This window comes from Microchirus variegatus (assembly GCF_963457635.1).
Source record: "Microchirus variegatus genome assembly, chromosome: 12".
NCBI classification, from domain to species: domain Eukaryota; kingdom Metazoa; phylum Chordata; class Actinopteri; order Pleuronectiformes; family Soleidae; genus Microchirus; species Microchirus variegatus.
The window spans coordinates 22088202-22108935 of NC_139813.1; the positions used below are offsets into that span (position 1 = coordinate 22088202).

General features: G+C 39.7%; 1 protein-coding gene across 1 annotated transcript in view; it reads right to left on the minus strand.

The window, feature by feature from the left end:
* ptprk (protein tyrosine phosphatase receptor type K) overlaps nucleotides 1-20734 on the minus strand; it is a 67049-nt gene that overhangs the window by 15196 nt on the left and 31119 nt on the right. Inside the window, exons 10-21 of the mRNA XM_083898992.1 lie at nucleotides 16781-16963; nucleotides 16108-16227; nucleotides 15384-15493; nucleotides 15087-15288; nucleotides 14839-14944; nucleotides 14530-14602; nucleotides 14145-14267; nucleotides 12841-12915; nucleotides 12679-12715; nucleotides 7062-7197; nucleotides 4436-4465; nucleotides 1823-1983 (exon numbers count right to left, since the gene is read on the minus strand). Of these exons, the coding sequence (XP_083755118.1) occupies nucleotides 1823-1983; nucleotides 4436-4465; nucleotides 7062-7197; nucleotides 12679-12715; nucleotides 12841-12915; nucleotides 14145-14267; nucleotides 14530-14602; nucleotides 14839-14944; nucleotides 15087-15288; nucleotides 15384-15493; nucleotides 16108-16227; nucleotides 16781-16963 (1356 nt within the window). The remainder of the gene's footprint in view (nucleotides 1-1822; nucleotides 1984-4435; nucleotides 4466-7061; nucleotides 7198-12678; nucleotides 12716-12840; nucleotides 12916-14144; nucleotides 14268-14529; nucleotides 14603-14838; nucleotides 14945-15086; nucleotides 15289-15383; nucleotides 15494-16107; nucleotides 16228-16780; nucleotides 16964-20734) is intronic.

Below are 20734 nucleotides of genomic sequence, written 5' to 3' on the forward strand. Positions count from 1 at the left end.
CTGCGGCACAAACACTGCAGCTGGAGAAACATCCCCAACATGGCAGAAACTACAGGTTTCACAATTAAGTCATTCAAAGTGACGCTTCAGTATAAAAAAAAACCATGGTTCGGGAATAAAACAGATGACTGAAACTCGAGCAGATGACAAGAATCAGAATTCAGACAGGAATTTAGGCACTAAGCTGTTGACTGTCACTTGGTGTTGCAGAGTTTTACTGGCAATCATATGTCACTTTCTCGAGCTTCACTTTCTGTCTATTTCGGGGACAGGAGATGTTTTTAAAACAACTCAAAACTGAGGGAGAAATGAGGTCTCTGAGGGAGAGTGATGGTAATTACTGTGAATATCAATAACACGCAGGGGGAAACAGAATCTATGACTGAAATTAGGAGAGACTGCACCGAGAGAGACAACGCGACAGGTGACAGGTGAAGTTACTTTGCTTGGTGTTTTTTCACACAGGGGCGTGTACTCGGCCACATGATGGTGCAACAAATGCCACTTTTCCACTACATGGTCCTGCTTCACCTCACCTCTTTAGTTTAGCTGGTTTTCCATTACTATATAGCACCTCCTAAATATGGGTGGGGTCATCACAGCACCGCTGCATGAAACTGCCGTGACTTTGTTTTATACGCGACACAAACTAGTGACTCGTAAAGCAGTTGTTTTCGATGTTCTGAATCATTAGAATCAGTTCATTAAAAAGCTTAGTTCAGTATTGATTCTTGTGTCGGACGTTACGCTCATGACTCTTCCTGTGACGACACTCTCTGACCAATCAGTGGCCGGCAGTCTGACGACGTCACGCATAGTATCGGCTCAGCTCGCTTGGAGGTACCAGGTACTGTCACTAATGAAAAAGCAAAATAACTGTGCCGTGCCAAGGCGAGTCGAGTTGTGCTGGAACTGTGTAGTGGAAAAGCACCAAAAATCACAGTGTGGAGTTTGCATGGGTTCTTTCCAGGTTCTCAAGCTCCCTCCCCTTTCTTTTTTTTACGTTGGCAGAAGCTTGAAGTGTGTTTTAGTCGTGGAAGTTACACACTGGAGCTTTAAACTTTGTTCAGTACACTAATTGTTAAGTGAATGGCTGCCAGTTTGAGTAAATACTTTAGCTAAACATTTAGCTCCTTGTAGATGAAGTTGACCTCACACACACATCAAACACGCCAAATTGTCCACAGACAGCAACATAGATGTAACAGATCAACGTATGGGACACTATGGGATGTAATGGAGGCTTTGACCACATCCAGCCTACACGGGTATATAATGACGCACATGGACAGGACGGGGGTCACAAGCACAGAGGGCAGTGATGTGGGTTCACTACAGAGTAACGGTGGTGATAAATGTGATATAGCCGTCCATGCTATAGAGGGCTCACCTAACACAGCGGTGGGAACCAGAGGATCGTTGGGCACTGCAGAAGGAAACACGGTCAGGAAAAAGCTTCCAATTTCGGCAAATCAATCAAACACGTGTGAGGATTAAACGTAACGAGGTCCTTCAAGAAGAACAAAGGGAGTAATGCATGACCTCTGGTGTGCGATGTAGTCTATCGCTGAAGATGAATTATTCACAGCCTGGTTAAAGCTGTGAATTTTTGAACTTGACAAAGAACAAATTTAAAAACCCGTTTGTTAACACCAGAAAAATCAAAGCTTCTCTTGTTCTCATTTATCAGAATTAACTTTTCGACCCTTTCTACGCTACGTTTCAACCAAGTATACTATATGTTATCATGGTTTTATGAAGACCAAGTCTGGTAGCTACTAAAACCCACTGACAACAATGGTACAATTCCTCATGAACCTACATCTGTTGTTGAAGTTGTGCGAGTCCATGAACGTCACAGCCATCGGGTCTTCTCCGTGCAGCGTGCTCTGGTCGGCGTAGCTGCGGTCCATGGCGTTCACCATGTGCGTCATTTCCTGTCGCGTCGTTCCGATGGCGTCCTTGCGTTTTTTAGCCAGTTTCCTGTTGGGGTGGGGGGGTGGGGGGGTGGGGGGGGGAGCAGAGACAGTCAGATATCTTACACTTAAAAACAACAACAAAACAAAAACATCAGTTCGCCTGCAGAACACAGCCATGATCACATTTTTAAAGTATATGTCTTATCAATCTTTTTTTTTTTTTGGTCAGTGTGGTTCAGCTGGGGGCTGCAGGCGTCTGATTCAAGATGCAGAGTTCAGAGAAATAAAGGGAGAAAAGAAGATGGGTGGAAGGAAGAGAAAAGAGTAAAGAGGAGAGAACGAGCAAGGAAAGTAGAGGAGAAGCTTCATCAGTGGCAGCATTGAACAGGTTTGGCTACAGGACCAAAGCAACAATACATAGCATCTCAGGAAAGTGACCTATAAACCGACACAGAAGCAGCAAAGGGGAAAACCCATTATCCACCGTGGTACTATGGATATACTGTCGGATGAAAGCCAAGTTTTGGTCTGGATTTCTGTTAACTCTAACTCTGTTATCGGGCAATTTAAGACATTAAATAGGATTTGGTTTTCATCCGACAGCAAACGCAGAAGAAAAGCTCACCGACCATCAGTGGAACTGCTCGTGTAAAACCATTTACCAACCACAGAACCACCACTACCATTATGAGTAGAAGGTCCATTTCACAGCCTAAACTCCAAACATGAAGGCCTAACCTTTTGCAGTTGAACGCTCTCCATTAAACCCCAGGAAAAATAACAGGAGAGGACTTAATAATATTTGGAACATGACGGAGCATGCAGGAACACGGTGTACCCAGAGCCGTAGATAAGTATCAGTAAAGACAACGTCTCTGCCGGCCAACAGTCGTCACATTCTCACGGCGGTGCGCTCAAGAAAACGTTGCGTCTCGCTTCAATGGCAATTTGAGTCCAACCGCAAAAAAATATTCTCTGCAGCCAGGACACAAAATGGCCGCAGGTGACGAGCACGAGAGGACTGATGGGAGAGAAAGTCAAACATTTGGTCGTTGCCAGACTGATTCAATCTACGGCTCTGACTTTATTTTTCCCAGACAGAATACATGCTTTTTTAGGTCATATTTTACCTTTTGATCCCAACTCCACCTCCACAACCTCACACACACACACACAAGAAACACACCCTGGCCAAAGTGCGGCTGTTTGTGATATTGGTTTTCACATCAGAAAAACATGAAAAGAGGCAAAAAGGAGGATTTATATTATTCACCGCCATTTGCTGTAGAATGTACTAAAATGCACTTTTTTGTGTATTAAATCTGCTTTTTTAAGGCCTGAATTTTAATTTAAACGTGTTATTGCTTGTTTAATATGGAGGACCAAAAATGACGAAACAATAAATAAATAAATGCAGATATAAATATTTAAATACATAAATAAATTGAAAAAAACAACAAATTTTCATCATGAAAAGGGCTATTTCTAGATTTGTTTTACACTTATTTATTTATTTATAGATTTGTCTATTAATGAATAAATGAATAAATACATTTATTTATTTAATAACTAATTTATATATATTTATTTATTGCTTTGGCATTTTGGTCCTCCATAGAGTTTATGTTTATTTTGAGTTCAGACAAAATCTGGGCATAAATAAAAGACATAACTCATTCGTTATTCTACGTTTTCTTGCTGCTCAACACGGCACAACATTTTTTTTTAAGACAGTGCAGATGTATGGATCTGTTTTGTGCTACAGCTACAGTAAGAGACAGAGTGGAGGAGGAGGAAAACACCCACGATAAAAGAAAAACCATCGGATCCCCACGTGTCCCCAAAAAAAAGAAAACCATACCGACACACACACCGCGTAGCAGAACCACCATGATACCTGTGACTTGATGGGCAGATGGATGATCACATGACTACATGCACACAAAGAGCTACAAGTCACAAGTGCAGCATCCTTTTTTCAAATAACACGCGTGGGCCTGTGTTGTCCCACTTTGGCCTGCATTGTTCTGGTTAAACGGCCAAACTTTGGCCCTGGTAAGTCTGCTTACGTCAGAGCAACTTTGGAGCATGTAGAGGACGCCGGGCCTGAGGTCAATTCACCGTCAGTTCAGTGCCCCTTTAGTAGAAGCTGGCATTCATTTGATTTATTTATTTATTTATTTATTTCGGGTAATTTAACACAGGAAAAGCACCAGTGGCTTTGCTCATTTGAAAAAAAATTATATATATTATAAAATATGGAAAATGAGGTATTCATGAAAATCCTGAACTGACATGAAAGTGAACTGACCCCCCACCCTGACAGGGCATCAATGAGGATGGCTTTGGCTGGTTGATCAGAGCTGAAAATGTGTTTTTGTTTTTTGTTTTTTTGTCTTGAAAAAAGTATACTGCATCTTTAAAAAAAAAAATAACAACAACTAGCCACTAATAATTCGCCCCCAATAAGGTAAGAGCGGCTGCGTGAGCTGATTGTTGGTCGCTTGTTTACTTACAGGTAATAAGAGTATGAATAGTAGGTCCTCCTGGGGGTTGTGAGCCAATCAGAAAGCAAAGAGTGAGACACAAGGGTCATGAATATATGCAAACAAGGACAATACTGTCCTGTCCCGACCAGCAACAACAGAAACAGAGGAAAAACAACTTTTGATCGCTACAACTTGAGGGTCATGCAACGGGTTTGTTATCACTACGATTGGCCCTAATTCTTTAAAATAAGAAAAGGTTTAACACTACGTTAAAAACAAATGAATAAACTGTGACTAAATATAACAACAAACCAACAGGACTGTTCTCAATTTTCTGGAATAAAAACTTAACCGTAACACCACACTGCTTGCTGTGATGTCACAGTGATGTCATCCTGTACCCCCACTATTTTAAAGATGCAGTATTGTTCAAAGTTGTTCAAACGGTTTCGATGACAGTGAAGACTGAGCTCCACAGAAACCTTCATGGAAGAGAGAGTAATGACTAAATAACATAACGTCATGCTCATGAGGGTGAAATAATGCTTTCACAATGTCAATAACACTTTGAGTAAAATGGCTTTTTTTCAAGCAAAACTATCTTAATTATCTTAATTTAACTTTCTGTCATATTTGATGCTGCAGTACAAATCCATATAATCAATCAAAAAAAAATGCAAATAACATAAATGTACGTACACAAACACAACATCCCTGTTAATAAAGACCCATTTCAGGACATTTCACACAATGTTTTCGGTTAAAAAACACCGCCACCGTCGCTGTGGAAGACCCTCTAAGATTCACTGGTGTGTGAGAACTTGCCTCAGGCTCGGATAAATGAACGCATCACGAGGTTTCAGTTTGCAAAACAACAACAGACAGTTCCTCCGGGCTAACGCTCGCAATTACACAGTCATATACGACAGTTGCCTTTCCCGAAAAACGCATTATCTTTCAATTTGGTCCAATTTTCTATAATCAAAAGGCCCTTAAATCCTCCAGGGACGGATAATGTTCGGGGTAAAACATGTTTCAGTAATCAGGCCTTGAAGTGCAAACTATGGATCAAACACTGGCAGGTCTAAAAATATTTATTCCTCTGCACTTTAAGCCCAGGCCCCCGGTGGTTATCATTAACAATCATTAACAATTACACTTTGACACTGACGCTGCCAAACAGAGGCGGAATTCATCAAGAATATTAAAGTAAAAAATGCAAGATCGTCAGAGGTGAGGGTTCAACTCCGTCTGTGATTTAATGTCTGGAGTGAGACGTGATTGTGTGTAAACGATTGGCAAGAGAACAAGGTATTGGACTTGTAACCAAGAGGGTTTTGTTGGTTCAAATCCAAGTACCGGGTAAGGGCTGGAGTGTCCCTGAGCAAGGCAACCCAATCCCGGGACCCAGCTTACTGGTGTGTAATAAGGAACTAGTTCTAAAAGAGAAACAGGTATCCAGTAATCTGTTAATCCCATATTTAATGAAAAAGACTTCTTGTTAAATTGAGGTTAAGTAATCTCTTGGATCACAGTCGATCCATTTACACAATAATTTCACAGACACGGGTACACACTGGTACTGGAAAGGTACAAGGACATTTGGCCTGATGTGTCCTCATAGTCAACTCACATAGACCCTGATCAATATCAGCTTCATAGACTTATGATGGGTCACCATGGATTCCCCTCACGGTGTGTTATCACAACACGGGGACATTCAGTGTCCAACCTTTCATAATTAGCGTCTAATGATGTTTTGCGTGCTTTAAAATAGCGGCCGCATCTCAAGAGGGACGTAGCCGACCCAAGCAATAAAGTTACGGTCGTCACCCTGAAGCTCTGAATGAATTAAACCTTCACAGACGAACAAATGTTGTGCCAATTTATCACTGAGAAAGGACACGTTTTCCTCACTTATGTGGGAATAAATATATTCTTGCAATATGGGGGAATAAATCAGGTTTTATCGAGGTGATGTGCAGCAGGCAGTTTCATGGTGTAATGCTGCTAATCCGCCACATGGTGGAGCTGTGTACCAGGTTAAGACGACTGGTTACAAAGCAGCAACTCTGACATCTGCAAATACTAGAAGCAAGGAATGAAAGATCTTTCTTTCTTTCTTTTATAACAGAACTTTATATTAAGTGTGCAATGTTTACAAGATGCATTTTAAAGTAAGTGTGCAATAAAGTGCAGGGAGCGACTGTTCCACACAGAACCACTTCAAAAATTCTTAAAGATGTCTTTGATGCGTTTCTGCAAATTACTCCAGTGTCTCTTTCACCTCCATTCTCACAAATGAGGCAGCTGTGAGAGTGTTTGTTTTGTCTGCTTTGTTTCAACAGCTGTAGTGCAAAAGGGAAAAACATGACCTCAGCTCTCCCTTGCGCTAAACCACACAAACGAGGAGTTTCTAATTTTGTTCTTATAAAAAGTGATCAGTGTGGTTCTGAGGGGAGATCAACGTTAATGGTGGGTGGATGAAAGATGGTGTCACTACATTAAATACAGCACCAACACGATTTGTGGGTCCGTGCACCTCCTGCATGTCGGTGTGTACGTCTGAAGTACTCTTCAGCTAATGCTTCTTAGCACTCCTCATTAAACTCTTCATTAAAGACGCTTGAGCGGCCACGGAAATATCACTCACCTCTTCTTGACCAACAGGATGGCTACCAACACCAGCAGAATAAAGACAAGAACACCCGCACTGATGCCAGCGATCTTTACCACGCGGTCCGTCTGTTTCGCAGGGTCGGGGATGACTTCTGGCTCCTCAGTGGCACCTAAATCATGACAAAAACACCCGTTATTAGCGTATTGTACAGAAATTGGTGATTATTTTGTGGTATTATGGAAAAAAGTATGACAAACCGTCTTATAATAAAAGTCTTATTGTAATTCTACAAAAATACAAACCAACTTATGTGTTAATTTTCCGCCAATAAACACCAAATGCTAGACAGCGGACCTTTAAGTTTAAGTAAGTAGTTAAACATACTAACAGACTGCAACGTCAAATATGAACAGATAAAAATGATCTTCAAAAACTTTAATAAATCTATAGCCGAGTGAGTTTATGTAAATACCTGCATTGCTTCAGCTCATAAAAAGATAAGGAGGGAGAATGTCTCTGATCACTCTGTCTCTGTTCCAATAAAACCTAATATACCAATAAACTACACTTCTCCACACTTGTGAAATTCTGCTCACCGCTCTGTCTCGGAGCCGTTAAAACAAATAATGCAGAATCTTGGCAGTGTTTATGCAACAGTGCGTCACCTCTGGCAGGCAATAAATGCCACCTGACAGCCTCGGGAATTTTGTTTGGCGTCTCTGAATGTGTCTTTTCCGAAAAGCTCTCATATCACAAAATTGGTGAGCACGATAAGGAAGAAAAAAAAAAGATTTAAATCCAGATGAGCCATTTAATTAGAAAGGTTTAATCATGCCTGGGAAAGAAATCAGGCAAATATCAAGCAAAGTTGTAAAGCAAAGTCTGACAAATCCTGACAAAAATGTCATGGTAACTGACTGCAGTGACTCAAATATGAGTATTTGCTTGTAGATTTTAAAAAATAAGAATAGCACAAAATTGTTCTTTATTATGAGTGACTTTAAGTGACTTCAATCCATTAAGCCAAACTTAAATGTGAGCATTGGAGGTTTATACCTGCTTATTATATTCACAATCCGAGTTTAGCATTTTAGCATGCTAATATTTGACAAGGTGAAATAAACGCGGTGTTCACCATCTTGTTTCACCACCGTGTTTGACAATAAACAACAAACAAACACAAAATGCTTACACGTACGCGCCGTGGGAACTCTTGAGTTTTGGGCAGGTCTGTTCATTTAGTAGCTAACAGTTAGCAAAGCAGCGTCTGTCATGGGACGTAGCAAAAGCTGCTAATGTTGCTAAAGGACGCTGTAGGTCAGAAATCATCATCAACGGGTAGAAAAACGGAACGCACATTGTTTACTTATTTTTAATTATCAAGTCAGTTTAAAACCTGACAGTAAATGACGGATTAGTCCATTTAGGAGCCATGAATGAAGTAAAAGTTGTTATTTTTCTATGGCAGCAAAGTTTATTGAGTGTTATATTTTGTAATTTTTTGTTTTAGTTATGACATTTATTAGTTTCTGATCACTTCAGTAGCAGGTTAGGTTAGGACCACTGTGATTATTAGAGTTTATGCGCGTCATTATGACTTGATCATCCTTTTTTTGTTGGTTAATTTAAGGCGATGAAGTAATGAAGATTTGTACGAGGTAAAATAAAACGTTCCTCCTGCTGTCAGGCCCTTTATCCAACAGAGAATGTGCACTTTTAATTGGTCGGAGTCCTGTGTATTGTAGCAAGGGGGCGAGGCGGGTGCATTGTGTGTAAAGTGCAATATGTAAACAGAATAACCGTTTCTTATTCTCTTATCAGGAAGTTGTCAATCCTAGTATGGGGGGAAATACTATATACTTTGCATAATGTGATGTGACAGGCTGGTGCCCATGCTGCTGCTTAAAAAAAAAAAAAAAGAGGAACTTCTGTCACCCACAGCGCAAGCAAAGCGAAGCAATGGACCCAAAATGCAGCGTGGCAACAACGCTTGACGCTGTTCTTGTTCTGAGTGACTGAGAAGCTGAAGAGTTTGAAGTAGAACTTGAAATCTGTCAGTTTGAGAAACATCCCAGAGAAATTAAGATTTACAATATTTAATTGACTCAGAGGGCAGAGACTTGAGATAACTTGAGTTGGGTCAACTCAATTAAAACAATATTTGCCTTTTATTCGAACTGGAAAACTCTACTTACTCAGCAACTACTTCTACTCTCTATACTAAATAAAAAAAAGGGACACCTTCATAAATAAAAAGACAGTTTCATTTAATCCGTTTATCACATCCTGTATCCTTTCAGTGCATTCCAGATTACTCTTGACATCACACTGTCACTGTAAAAAGCTTTTGAAATGCAGTTTGACAGCAGATGTCCATTGTCTCCACATCAGTGCCACGGTGTATTACTCGAAGATAAACTACATTTTGTCCCCTCACAACAACTTCACAAGAACCCCCTGACTTTGTCTATTTAGAATAAAATCCATAAATGACTGCACACCATAAGAGAGTTTAAAGCCTGTTGATGGCGGGGAGGAGGAGAACATCTGTTTTCATGCTCCTAAGCTCTTAGTGATCTGATCTCGTAACGCCAGAATAGTTCATGCCGCAGTGTAAGAACATTATCATGCATTATGATAATCCAAATAATCCAACACAAAGACGTGCACAAAACTCAACATAATGCAACACATCTATCCAATAATAATCCACTTCTAATGCTGAATGCCGAAGATAAACCTAATCTCCCCCTTTCTCTTTATCTCGCGGCGTTCGTGACCTTAACACACTGGAAAATGTTTTCCGCCGCTACAATAATTCAAATGAGCACAATCTGCCCCAAATTATTATGCAACGTTATTATACACAGACAAAAAAAGAGACACAGCACAGGTGTCAGATTGATGGATGAATCAAGAGCGGCAATTTGTCAGGCAAAGACGCAGCTTTTAAAAGAACGAGGTTGAAAATATTCTGTATTTTTTCGAACTCTCAGCATAAATACACACACACACACACACACACAAACAGACGAAAACAAACAACCTCCCTCTCAGGAAAGCCCGACTTACCGACCGAGCTCCGAGAAACATTTGTCCTCATAAATCTTCAAAAACAGCTAATAAATCTGTTTCACTTTTATTTAACAAAAATGGCTAAATAGTTCCAAGCTCGCTTACTAAACAACAAGATGAAATAGTTTGGGAGTGTTATTTTAGCCTCGATTTTAATACACATTTTACAATAATTTACAGTCCTGCTCTCATGTTCAATATCATACATATATATATATATATAAACACATATATACATATATAAAGGAATATTATGTGACATTATGCACTCTGACAAATAGTGCTTTAGGTTTAGATGTCGCATTGAATAAGCCGTGTACTGTATGGCTTTAATGTCACATTAGAACAATAAACTATACTGGTGGATATTAGCTTGTGTATATATATATGTATATATATATATATATATATATATATATATATATATATATATATATAGAACATAAAAGTGGTAAAGAAATGTACAATTTACTGGATATCGTGATCTAAATTCATAACAAAAAAGGGGATAAACAGCTTTTACTTAGATCAATCAATCTTAGTATGAGCCTCAAACATCGAGTATCAAAGAGGTTTCATTAAGCTACACTCATATAAACAAATTATTGGTCAGTAGCTTTGAGGGCTGCAATGATTATTATTTGAAATCGACTACTAAAAGTAATTGCCAACTAATAATTTTGAGGTTTTTCCAACAGTTTCTGACCAAACAGTTACTTGATAGTCGATATATTATTCAAGTCACAACAGCCATGTGCGTCACACAAATAATAAAAGGTAATTTCATTTGGACGGGGAAACCAAACAAAACATAATAATAAAAACAAAATATCAAAGGTTCATCGACCAACCCTCTATGATGTTGCTCTTAATGTCTGTGTAGATTATCCAGGTCAGCACATCAACAATGGTAACACACACACACACACAGACAGACAAAAACACCCCGAGGCAACAATGACCATACACAATACTCCAGATGACCTAATAGGACCATCATCACTTAATCCTCCCTGCACACACACACACACACACACACACACACACACACACATACAGAGTAAAAAGAAAGGACAGTTGTCAACCTCTCTGTCCATAACTGTGCCTTTCCCCCTGTTATTAAAAAAACTCTTAAATCCTTTCCAAAGTCTTTCAGATCCACTCAGACCCCCTCAGGCTACACAGACAGAGTGAGAGTGCCGTCTCTCTCTGCAGTGAAGACACTACCTGTTGTAATAACTACAAAACACTAGCAGCCGTTGAAATATCCTTATATATATATATGGACAGTATATGATGACTCTGGGGACAAAAACTTGTCCCATTTTCTTTTATTTCAGCGCAAAACGATTGAACCAATCACCATATAACTGATTTCCTATTAGCATCTGGACTGTATCACCAAAGGCGGGAGAGAAGAAACTCTTCCCATTCAGGGTGATTTCAGGGTTTATATCCTCCGTCATGAGTCAACTCTTTCCTTTGTTGAGTGTCTGATGTCAGATGAAAGTGATGATGATAGTGCTTCATACAGTTGGTTATAGCCAAAATAACTTGCGATGGTATCAAACATGGCTTGCAAATACATTAATAATGTTTAGGGAGCGTGGTTTTAATTGCAGTGTCTTGTGTCACTTCAGTAATCTGCTCTACTGCTCTCATTTCACACAATCTGAGACGACAGACTCATTTACTCTGACGCTTCTGCACCACAAAAGCCTCATGGACTCATCAACTGTATCTGCACAGTGTCCAGCTGTCAAATGTCTATCTTAAAGATCTAGTATAGGACGGTTTATCTGTAAATATTGAAAATACTCCCCATGAGTATGTCCATATAGGTGTAGAATTACTTTATAATAAGTATTTTTGGTCATTGTAGCCTGAGAATAAGCCTTTTAATGTCTCTTAGGAAAGGCCTTGGTTTACAGAGGCCGCCATCTTGTGCCAACAAGGTTAAAGTGAGGAATAGCAACATTTTATTTCAACCCTGATACACTTGAGAAAGAAAGGGAGTGAGCAAAATAGTTTTTTGTTTGTTATTTTCTCAACAGTCTATGTTATACCCAGGACTTTAAAAACAAGGATTATTTCCTCCGTGCTTATATATCGGGAGCATAATAATAATACTCAACTGTATGACACTGTCCTTGTCTTTGAAAACATAGTAATGTGTTTTTTTTATTTTTATCCATGCAGCTAAACTCTGACCCATGAGCAACGTGTCTAAAGATATTTCCTGAAAACACGGTGTGTGCAGCCGCGTTTGAGGTTGCCTGTGGATTAACTCCGCGCGCCATTTAAAAGCAGTCTGATAATCTATAACCATATGGCTACAAAACAACAGCATTATAACTCTCTGTGACTCACATGTGTAGAAAAACACACATGATATAAACATTGTAACATGCTATTAAGATATTATCATCTCTAAAACCACATCAACGCACAATCAAGGCACTTATAAGATTATGAACTCCGACTATATCTCATAATCTGTAATGTGACTCATAACAAAAACACAAAAAATGAAGAGGAGATGAAAATAATGACCAAACCGTGTGTGTTCTCTCACCTTTAGTAGCGAGTCGAAGACACTGCGTCTTAGTTTCCTGCAGAGAAAAACAAAACAAACAAAAACAAAGATACAACGAGGTTAATAACTCCACACATAACACACTCAAACCAAATGAATGGACTTTTATGTATCGACTGTGAAGAAAAAGTATCGACTTACCCGCTCTGTGCTGCTCACAGCTTGAAGATAGATGTTGTAGTTCTTCCTCGGAGCCAGCGGAGGATTCCAGAATCCCTGTGGATTAAAAAAAGCAAAGATAATCAGCTTTATATAAGGTGAACATATAGGCACTGATATACTGTAACCTCTGCTACAGAGTTTAAAGATGTTTTCTGCCCCTGGAAAACATTTTTCACTGGCCCTTCAGCCCATTCTATGTGGCTACTTAATATAAAGGTATACGTTTATTTATTTATTTTTTGTAACAGAGGAATTTTACATCATACAGACATTTTTATCGTGAACTACATAGCTACATCGTTAACTATTGTTCCATATCAACATGGACACTTTTATATTGAAATTCTGTTCACTTTTAAAGTTTTTAATTTGGAAATATGTCAACTTCAACGTACGTTTGGCAAATTTTTACAAACAAAAATGAAAGAAAAACAGTCCAATTTGTTAATTATGCACAATTATCTATGCTAACTGGCATCTATCTCTCTATCTATCTATGCTAACTTCTATCTATCTATCTATCTATCTATCTATCTATCTATCTATCTATCTATCTATCTATCTATCTATCTATCTATCTATCTATCTATCTATGCTAACTAGCATATATCTCTCTATGCTATCTATCTATTGCTCTCTCTATGCTAACTAGCATCTATCTCTCTATGCTAACTAGCATCTATCTATCTCTCTATGCTAACTAGCATCTATCTATCTATCTATCTATCTATCTATCTATCTATCTATCTATCTATCTATCTATCTATCTATCTATCTATCTACGTACGTTTGGCAAATTTTTACAAACAAAATGAAAGAAAATCAGTCCAATTTGTTAATTATGCACAATTATCTATGCCCACTGACATCTATCTCTCTATCTATCTATGCTAACTAGCATCTATCTATCTATCTATCTATCTATCTATCTATCTATCTATCTATCTATCTATCTATCTATCTATCTATCTATCTATCTATCTATGCTAACTAGCATATATCTCTCTATGCTATCTATCTATTGCTCTCTCTATGCTAACTAGCATCTATCTCTCTATGCTAACTAGCATCTATCTCTCTATGCTAACTAGCATCTATCTATCTCTCTATCTATCTCTCTATCTATCTATCTATCTATCTATCTATCTATCTATCTATCTATCTATCTATCTATCTATCTATCTATCTATCTATCTATCTATCTATCTATCTATCTATCTATCTATCTATCTATCTATCTATCTATGTCTATGTTCACTGCATATAGAGGAAATAATTCTTGCCTGATAAGTCTTGTTGTCTCCCACGGTGAACGGCAGCGGCTCAGGCAGGTTGCTGGGGGACAGCTGGGCGGCATAATAATATGGCGATCCACCACTGGAGGCGCTGTGGTATGAAACTGGCACCTTGGGGGAAAAGAAAGCGAATTCAATTCCATGAAAAAGTTAATTCCTTCAAAAGAAAAGCATCCGCTTTAATTAGAGTGCAATCCAAATGTCCACAGATAAAAATAATGAATAAATTAATTTAAAAAAACAGTGAATTCTGTTTTTAAAAATAATCCCCCCCCCCCAGTGGACATGTTTGCAAGCCAATACATACATACATTATAAATAGACTTAAAAGGCAGGGCTCGTTACATTTGTGTACAAACGGATTATTAATCACCTCGTAACAGTCGGAGGAAGCTTGGCGTCGCGTCCGCTGGGGATTCACTTCCTCCACCACAATCTGGTACGCACTGTAGACAAGGAGACCGTGTAAAAAAAGGTTTTCTCTGCCAAATACACTCATCGATAACAAGAAACGCCATAGAAGTCTAATTTAAAACATTCCATTTTACCCCAAGAAAACTGAATAATAGCAGTTACAATCCACATATGGCCAATATGTTTATATTATGCATTAATGATCACTTTAATTTTAAAAAATACGACATTTCTTCCATATAAATATAGACTTTAATGACATAAATACCTTATAGGTGCTCCTTTGGCCTGGGCAGGTTTGAGCAGGACAGTGATGGTTGTTGCAGTTTCATTCAGAAAAGCTTCAGCGGCATCGTACTCGTCAATCGTTGGTGCTGAAAAAACAAACATCAGCAGTGGGATTAATCCACATGCATCACCTTTAACTCTTCTTTTCAAAATCCATTGATCTGTGGTTTATTTTCCAGATGAAACGATTCAATGTTTGGTCCTTAAACAAATATATTTAATTTCTACCTGAAATGTTAGTGGACACGTTCAGCGTGGTCGCCGGACCAAATCCTTTGGAGGTGGACGATCGTATCGAGAGATGGTACGTGACGCCCGGGTGGAGCTGGGGGAACAGGTGGTAGGTGGCGTTTGAGGGCAGAGACACGGTGAGTCCCGGCCGCTGCAGAGGCACCGAGGGGTCAAAGGAACGCACGCCGCTGTAGGTGATCTGAGGCGTCGCAGATAGAGAGAGGAAAGGAAAGATGATAAGGTTTTCCACCATGACAACAATACCTTACTCCAGCCAGCATCTCCACATTTTACCTCATACTGTGTGATGATTCCGTTGGGTTCTGCCGGTTCCTTCCAGTAAAGAAGAATTCTGTCTTCATATGGAGTGGCTTTTAGCGACTGACTGGGAACTGGACCTGGAACTGTCGACGCACACAGACAAAAATTATACGGTGCTAATGAAATGAACAGTTTAGCTGTGCTAAAAATGTAAAAAGCTCTCAGACAACTACACAGAGCAGTAATTAGCTCCGTGTGCTCCTCAGGATTTTTTAAATGTTGTTTTTATATTTTATTCCGCTTTCCGATTGCACCTGATGTCATGCATACACATTTTACTCTTTAAATAAAGTGTTAAATAGAAACAGCAAACAGAAAATGTCATTTTTTATAATATTACTGCAGTGAAAGTCTTAAAGTATAAGTAAAAGTATTAAAAAAAGGAGTTAGGATTGAGCGAGTTGTGGGTTCAATTCCTGGCTCTGCTTGTCTGTGTGTCCTTGATCAAGACACTATGAAGTGTAAAGCAGCTCATCAAGACTAGAAAAGCTCGATACAGACCATTACCATCTCTTCTTCTTCTGATTTTATTTGGTGGTAACGAGTAACAAAGAGAGTTAGAGGAAATGTGGTGGAGTAAAAGTTGCGAGAAATATGAATAACAAAGTAAAGTACAGATTTGTACAGTATGAATTTTGTCCTTAAGCACAGTAACGTAAAGCATCTATACTTTGTTAAATTAGAACACTGCTCGTACCATCCTCGTCAGTTTGAATGACGGTCTCGTCGCTCTCTTTGCGTCCCTCCGGATTCGTGAGAATCATCTTCAGACTGACGTTGGTGTAAGGCGGCAGATTTCCCACCAGGTGCCGTGGAGCTAAACGGGGGGAAATCAAACAATCAAACAATTGCTTGTTTTAGCACTAAATGAATCAAAATCACTCATATGATCGATAATAATAACGTGTCGTGACTTCGTTTAATATACACTGACGATGTTATGATGAAAATTAAATTGCTTCTGCTAATCCCACTGAGGAATTAACATTTCCATTTAGCAGTTTGTAATGGTGTGTTATTTACCAGTCATTGCTTATGTGCAGTACTTTCTGACAACCATTAGGGCAATTTGGGGGAAAATATCTAAATTGTGGTTTCCCTGCCACATTACTGCAAAACATTTAGTATTTAATAGATTCTCGAATCACTGACAATAACAAAGATTAACAACTCTCTAATGCAAGGATGCAAAGTAGGTTTTACATAAAGGAAATAACCTTTCACTGACAGTGCAGTATAATCCCTGAGTCAGATGCACTGTATGATGAAGTATTTCTTAAATTGCTGCTTTGGAGATTTGCTGATTGTGTTGTTTCCGGTACATTAAAGGATTGTAACAAAGATTTGTGAACAACAACACCGTGTATTACCTTTAGGGTCCATGTCCAAGCAGTCGGCCTTGCTGCGGTTGCTGGCCGTCATGTAGTGGTAACAGATGGTGACGTTGAAGGTGTGACAGCGAGTGATGTTGTAACCCAGCGACTCCCAGTCCACGGCGATCAGGCGAGACCTGGTCTCGGCAATCTTCAGCCTCTTTGGCGTCCGCATGGGTTCTACAGAAACAGGGACATAGACCACAGAGATGAGCGGCGTGGAGGTTAATAGCTTCCGTGCACTGTCCATATGGAGCATATTTAACTGCACTGGATCCTCAAAAAAAAAGAAAAGTGCAGAGTCAACAGTTTCCACTTCACTGCGCTCATCACTGCAAACGTCGTTGATATTCATCTTAAATGTGTAATCAGAACTGTTATTGTCAATATAATCCTCTCTCGTGCTGACCTGAGGCTTTAATTACCTTAACTGGCTCATTTAACTGGATCAATAACACCCAGACCCCCCCTCCTCCCTCACACACACACACACAACCACAGGATATACATTCAGGGATTCAGTGAATCACTCCTCCCCGACCATTCAACTGTACTGTACGCGTGGACAACCTTACATAGAGAAGAAGCTCTTTTTGGCAACTCCATCTACCCGCAGGCTCGAGAAAGCAATTATCTTTACCAGCCAATCAATCGTCGCAGAAGAGCTTTTTTTTTTACAAGAGCTACGGGAATCACTTTCTCCAGGCTGGACAGATATCACTCAATCAAGAGCGGCTGCCATTACTCCACAGGAACCAACCGCTCCCATCTACTAATCACACAGCACTTACCACTTGATCTACAAGATTTAAAGTGCACCGTGTGCACATATGTGTCCGGGGTCTTAAGACTCAGCAATAATCAACGGCATGTTCCGACTGCGGCAACGTTTCTGTTTCAATTCTGGTTAATATGGTATATGATTTCACTTGGCATCATGTGGAATTGATGGTTAAATTGCCCGAGGTGATTCACAGAGGCACGGCACTGTGTACAAACACTGTTTATTAACGTCTGTATGTCAACTGTACAGGCGTATGTACTGTAATTTGAAAGCGCTTAGTGAAACTTAAATATATACGAAAACAGCGATCGATCATCACCAAATTTCTCATGGACAACTCTAGGCGTGTCCACTTTCACCTCTCCAAAAGTCGAAATGGAAACCCCCAATATTATGGAAGTATCTGTCGATCTTTGTTTCTTCGGATATAGGACAGAAAAAAATACCCTGCTGCACTTTGACAGTGAGCTGACTTTCTTCTCAAAAACAAAAAGTATCTCAGAATGACTTGAAATTTACCATCATAATAGTCGGGGTCGCCCTGAACAAGGATCCATTGAAAATATTTGCAAACCTCTTAAGGAATAATTTTAATGAATTTTTGAAATTCAGGAAATGATCCATTTTCCCTGATGCACTTTGACAGTGAGCTGACTTTCTTCAAAAAAAACATTAGGTACATTTGCGTCGTGTTTGTATTATTTTAGCCTTTATGTTCCTTATCATACATTACCATAACTGAAACATCTTCTTCAGATCCCACTAGGAATACATACTTCCTACGGGCACTGCACTAGTAAACCAGAAAAAAAATAGGCAGGGATTTCATTAAAAATGTCTTGTTTGCTTGTTTCTGGTCCAAAACTAAGAAGACTTTATTGAAGAATGATCATCATTTTTGTGATGATGTTCTGTTCTGCCTCTGTCTCACAGTAATCCTTATGTCCTTCCTACGCTCCCTTAATAAAAAAGCTCATCTTAAGCACAGGTGCACAAGTCTCTACCCAAACCCCTTCTTCCTTCTTCTTCTTCTCCTCTCATTTTCTCCCTCAGAGGAGACAACACAAGGACACAAACTTGTCGCTTGTTCTGACAGCCCATTATCTGCCTGTCACTCACACACACACATGCGCGCACACACACGGGCTTTAGGTTGTGACCGAATTAAGATTGAATCTGGGCACAGCATGTATAGGTGTTCGTTCATGTGTGTGTGTGTGTGTGTGAGAGAGAGAGAGAGAGAGCTCGCCTTAATAAAACTTCTGTCAATAAAGATGCATTGTCAAGGGCAACTGCACACGCACACACACACACACAGAGCGACCGAGGTGTAGGCTGAATACAAATATACCGCAGTAAGTCATTTCAATGTAAATTACTCACTAATAAAGAGACATATTGAGGTGGGGGAAAAAACCAGGTAGGAGAAAGGTTGTGACAGGTACGAGTCTGTGGAGCTGCAGAGAAAATGTTATTGCTCAACTCAACTGTGTGTGTGTTAATAGCTGAAGGGTCAGAGCATTTCATTTCCCCCCCTCAACCTGTTATTAAATGGTTGACATTTAAATAGAGCGAGAGGGAGGGAGACCTGATGCTTTCACTGCGCGTCGTCTCTCTAACCACACTTATCTTGGTCCCTGTCTCTCCCGGGCCTGTTCGAATCAATACTTCATGATCCTCATCATAAACCTGGCTATTAGGACACACACACACACACACACACACACACACACACACACACACACACACACACACACACACACACACACACACACACACACACACACACACACACACACACACACACACACACACACACACACACACACACACACACACACGCACGCGCACACACACACACACACACATAGTATAAGGGCAATCTAATGAAGTGCATTGATTTCAGGGTCTTTAGATGCTCAGAGTGCTTCATAGTGATTGTCCTCAAAGTGGAATTAAAAACAAATATATGACTCGCTGTCTGAGAGAAAAGAAACTGGAGGAAGAGAGGTAACGAGAGCAGAGAGTGAAAATTGGAATGAGAGAGAGAAAGAGATGACTGAGAGGAGGAATGGGAAAAGACGATAACTAGTTTGGAACGCGGCCAGAGTCAAAGCGGGACGCGGTCCAAGCGGTAAAACCACAGAGGCTGCCTTGTCCTTTTTAACTCCCTCCCTCCCTCCATCCCTGCGTTTGGTTGGACAGACAAACGGCCGGATTCATGTTGGAACTAAAAAAGGGCTTTGTTCGCCACAGATGGAGCTTTGAAAACAATAACAATAACCAATAAACGGCAACAATAACACAGGCTTCATATCAGCACAATCCAGAGGCTGGAAATTAAAGAGCGGCGGAAAAAACAAAAGGGGAAAAAAAGGAAATAAAAGTAAATTAAATGAAATAAAAAACAAAAAACAAAAAGCAACTCCCTCATGATGAAGCATTAGGAGGAGCCATGAAATGTACAGTATAAAGAGGAGAGTGGAAGAAGACGGGAGTCTTTAGACAAGGAAAGGGAAAGGAAATGCAGCTAAATCCAAGTTAATCTGTCCAATTAGTCCCTGGTAATCCTTCCACTGTCACGAGGAAGACAAATTAAACCGCGTCTATTCTTTCTCATTGTCTCTCAAAGCAGATTTAAGACCGTGAAAGACACAAATTTAGGCCGGACCATGTTTTCAATTTGCGCTCGCAAAGCTAACGTTGGGAGTTTTGCCTCTGATCTACATTCTTATTGTGAAATCAATAACTCAAAAAGCTGTCGTAATAATCCAGAGTGAGAGGGTGAGAGTGGGGGTGGGGGGGGGTGAGATGTTTTGAAATGAAGACGCCGTGCACAAGAACACAACATCTAACCTGTGAGTGATCAAACACAGATACGTTTCAAAGAAAGGTCGGGGAAAAAGAGAGGTGTAGCATGCACACTTCACAGGATCTGAGAAGCAGAAACATCTTTAAAAAACAATGTGTTGATGGGGTTTTAAACAGAGAAATATACTGTAGGATGTTCCATATTTTTAATGTTAAAGATGCTTTGAAAAGACTGTTTCTTAAAACGTTTAGACTTTATCGCTGCTCTGTGCCTCTCAGCACAAAGCTCCCTATACGCTCCCTACTGAGGATGTAAATCTTTAATATTAAGTAAATAAGGGTAATGGAGCATCATC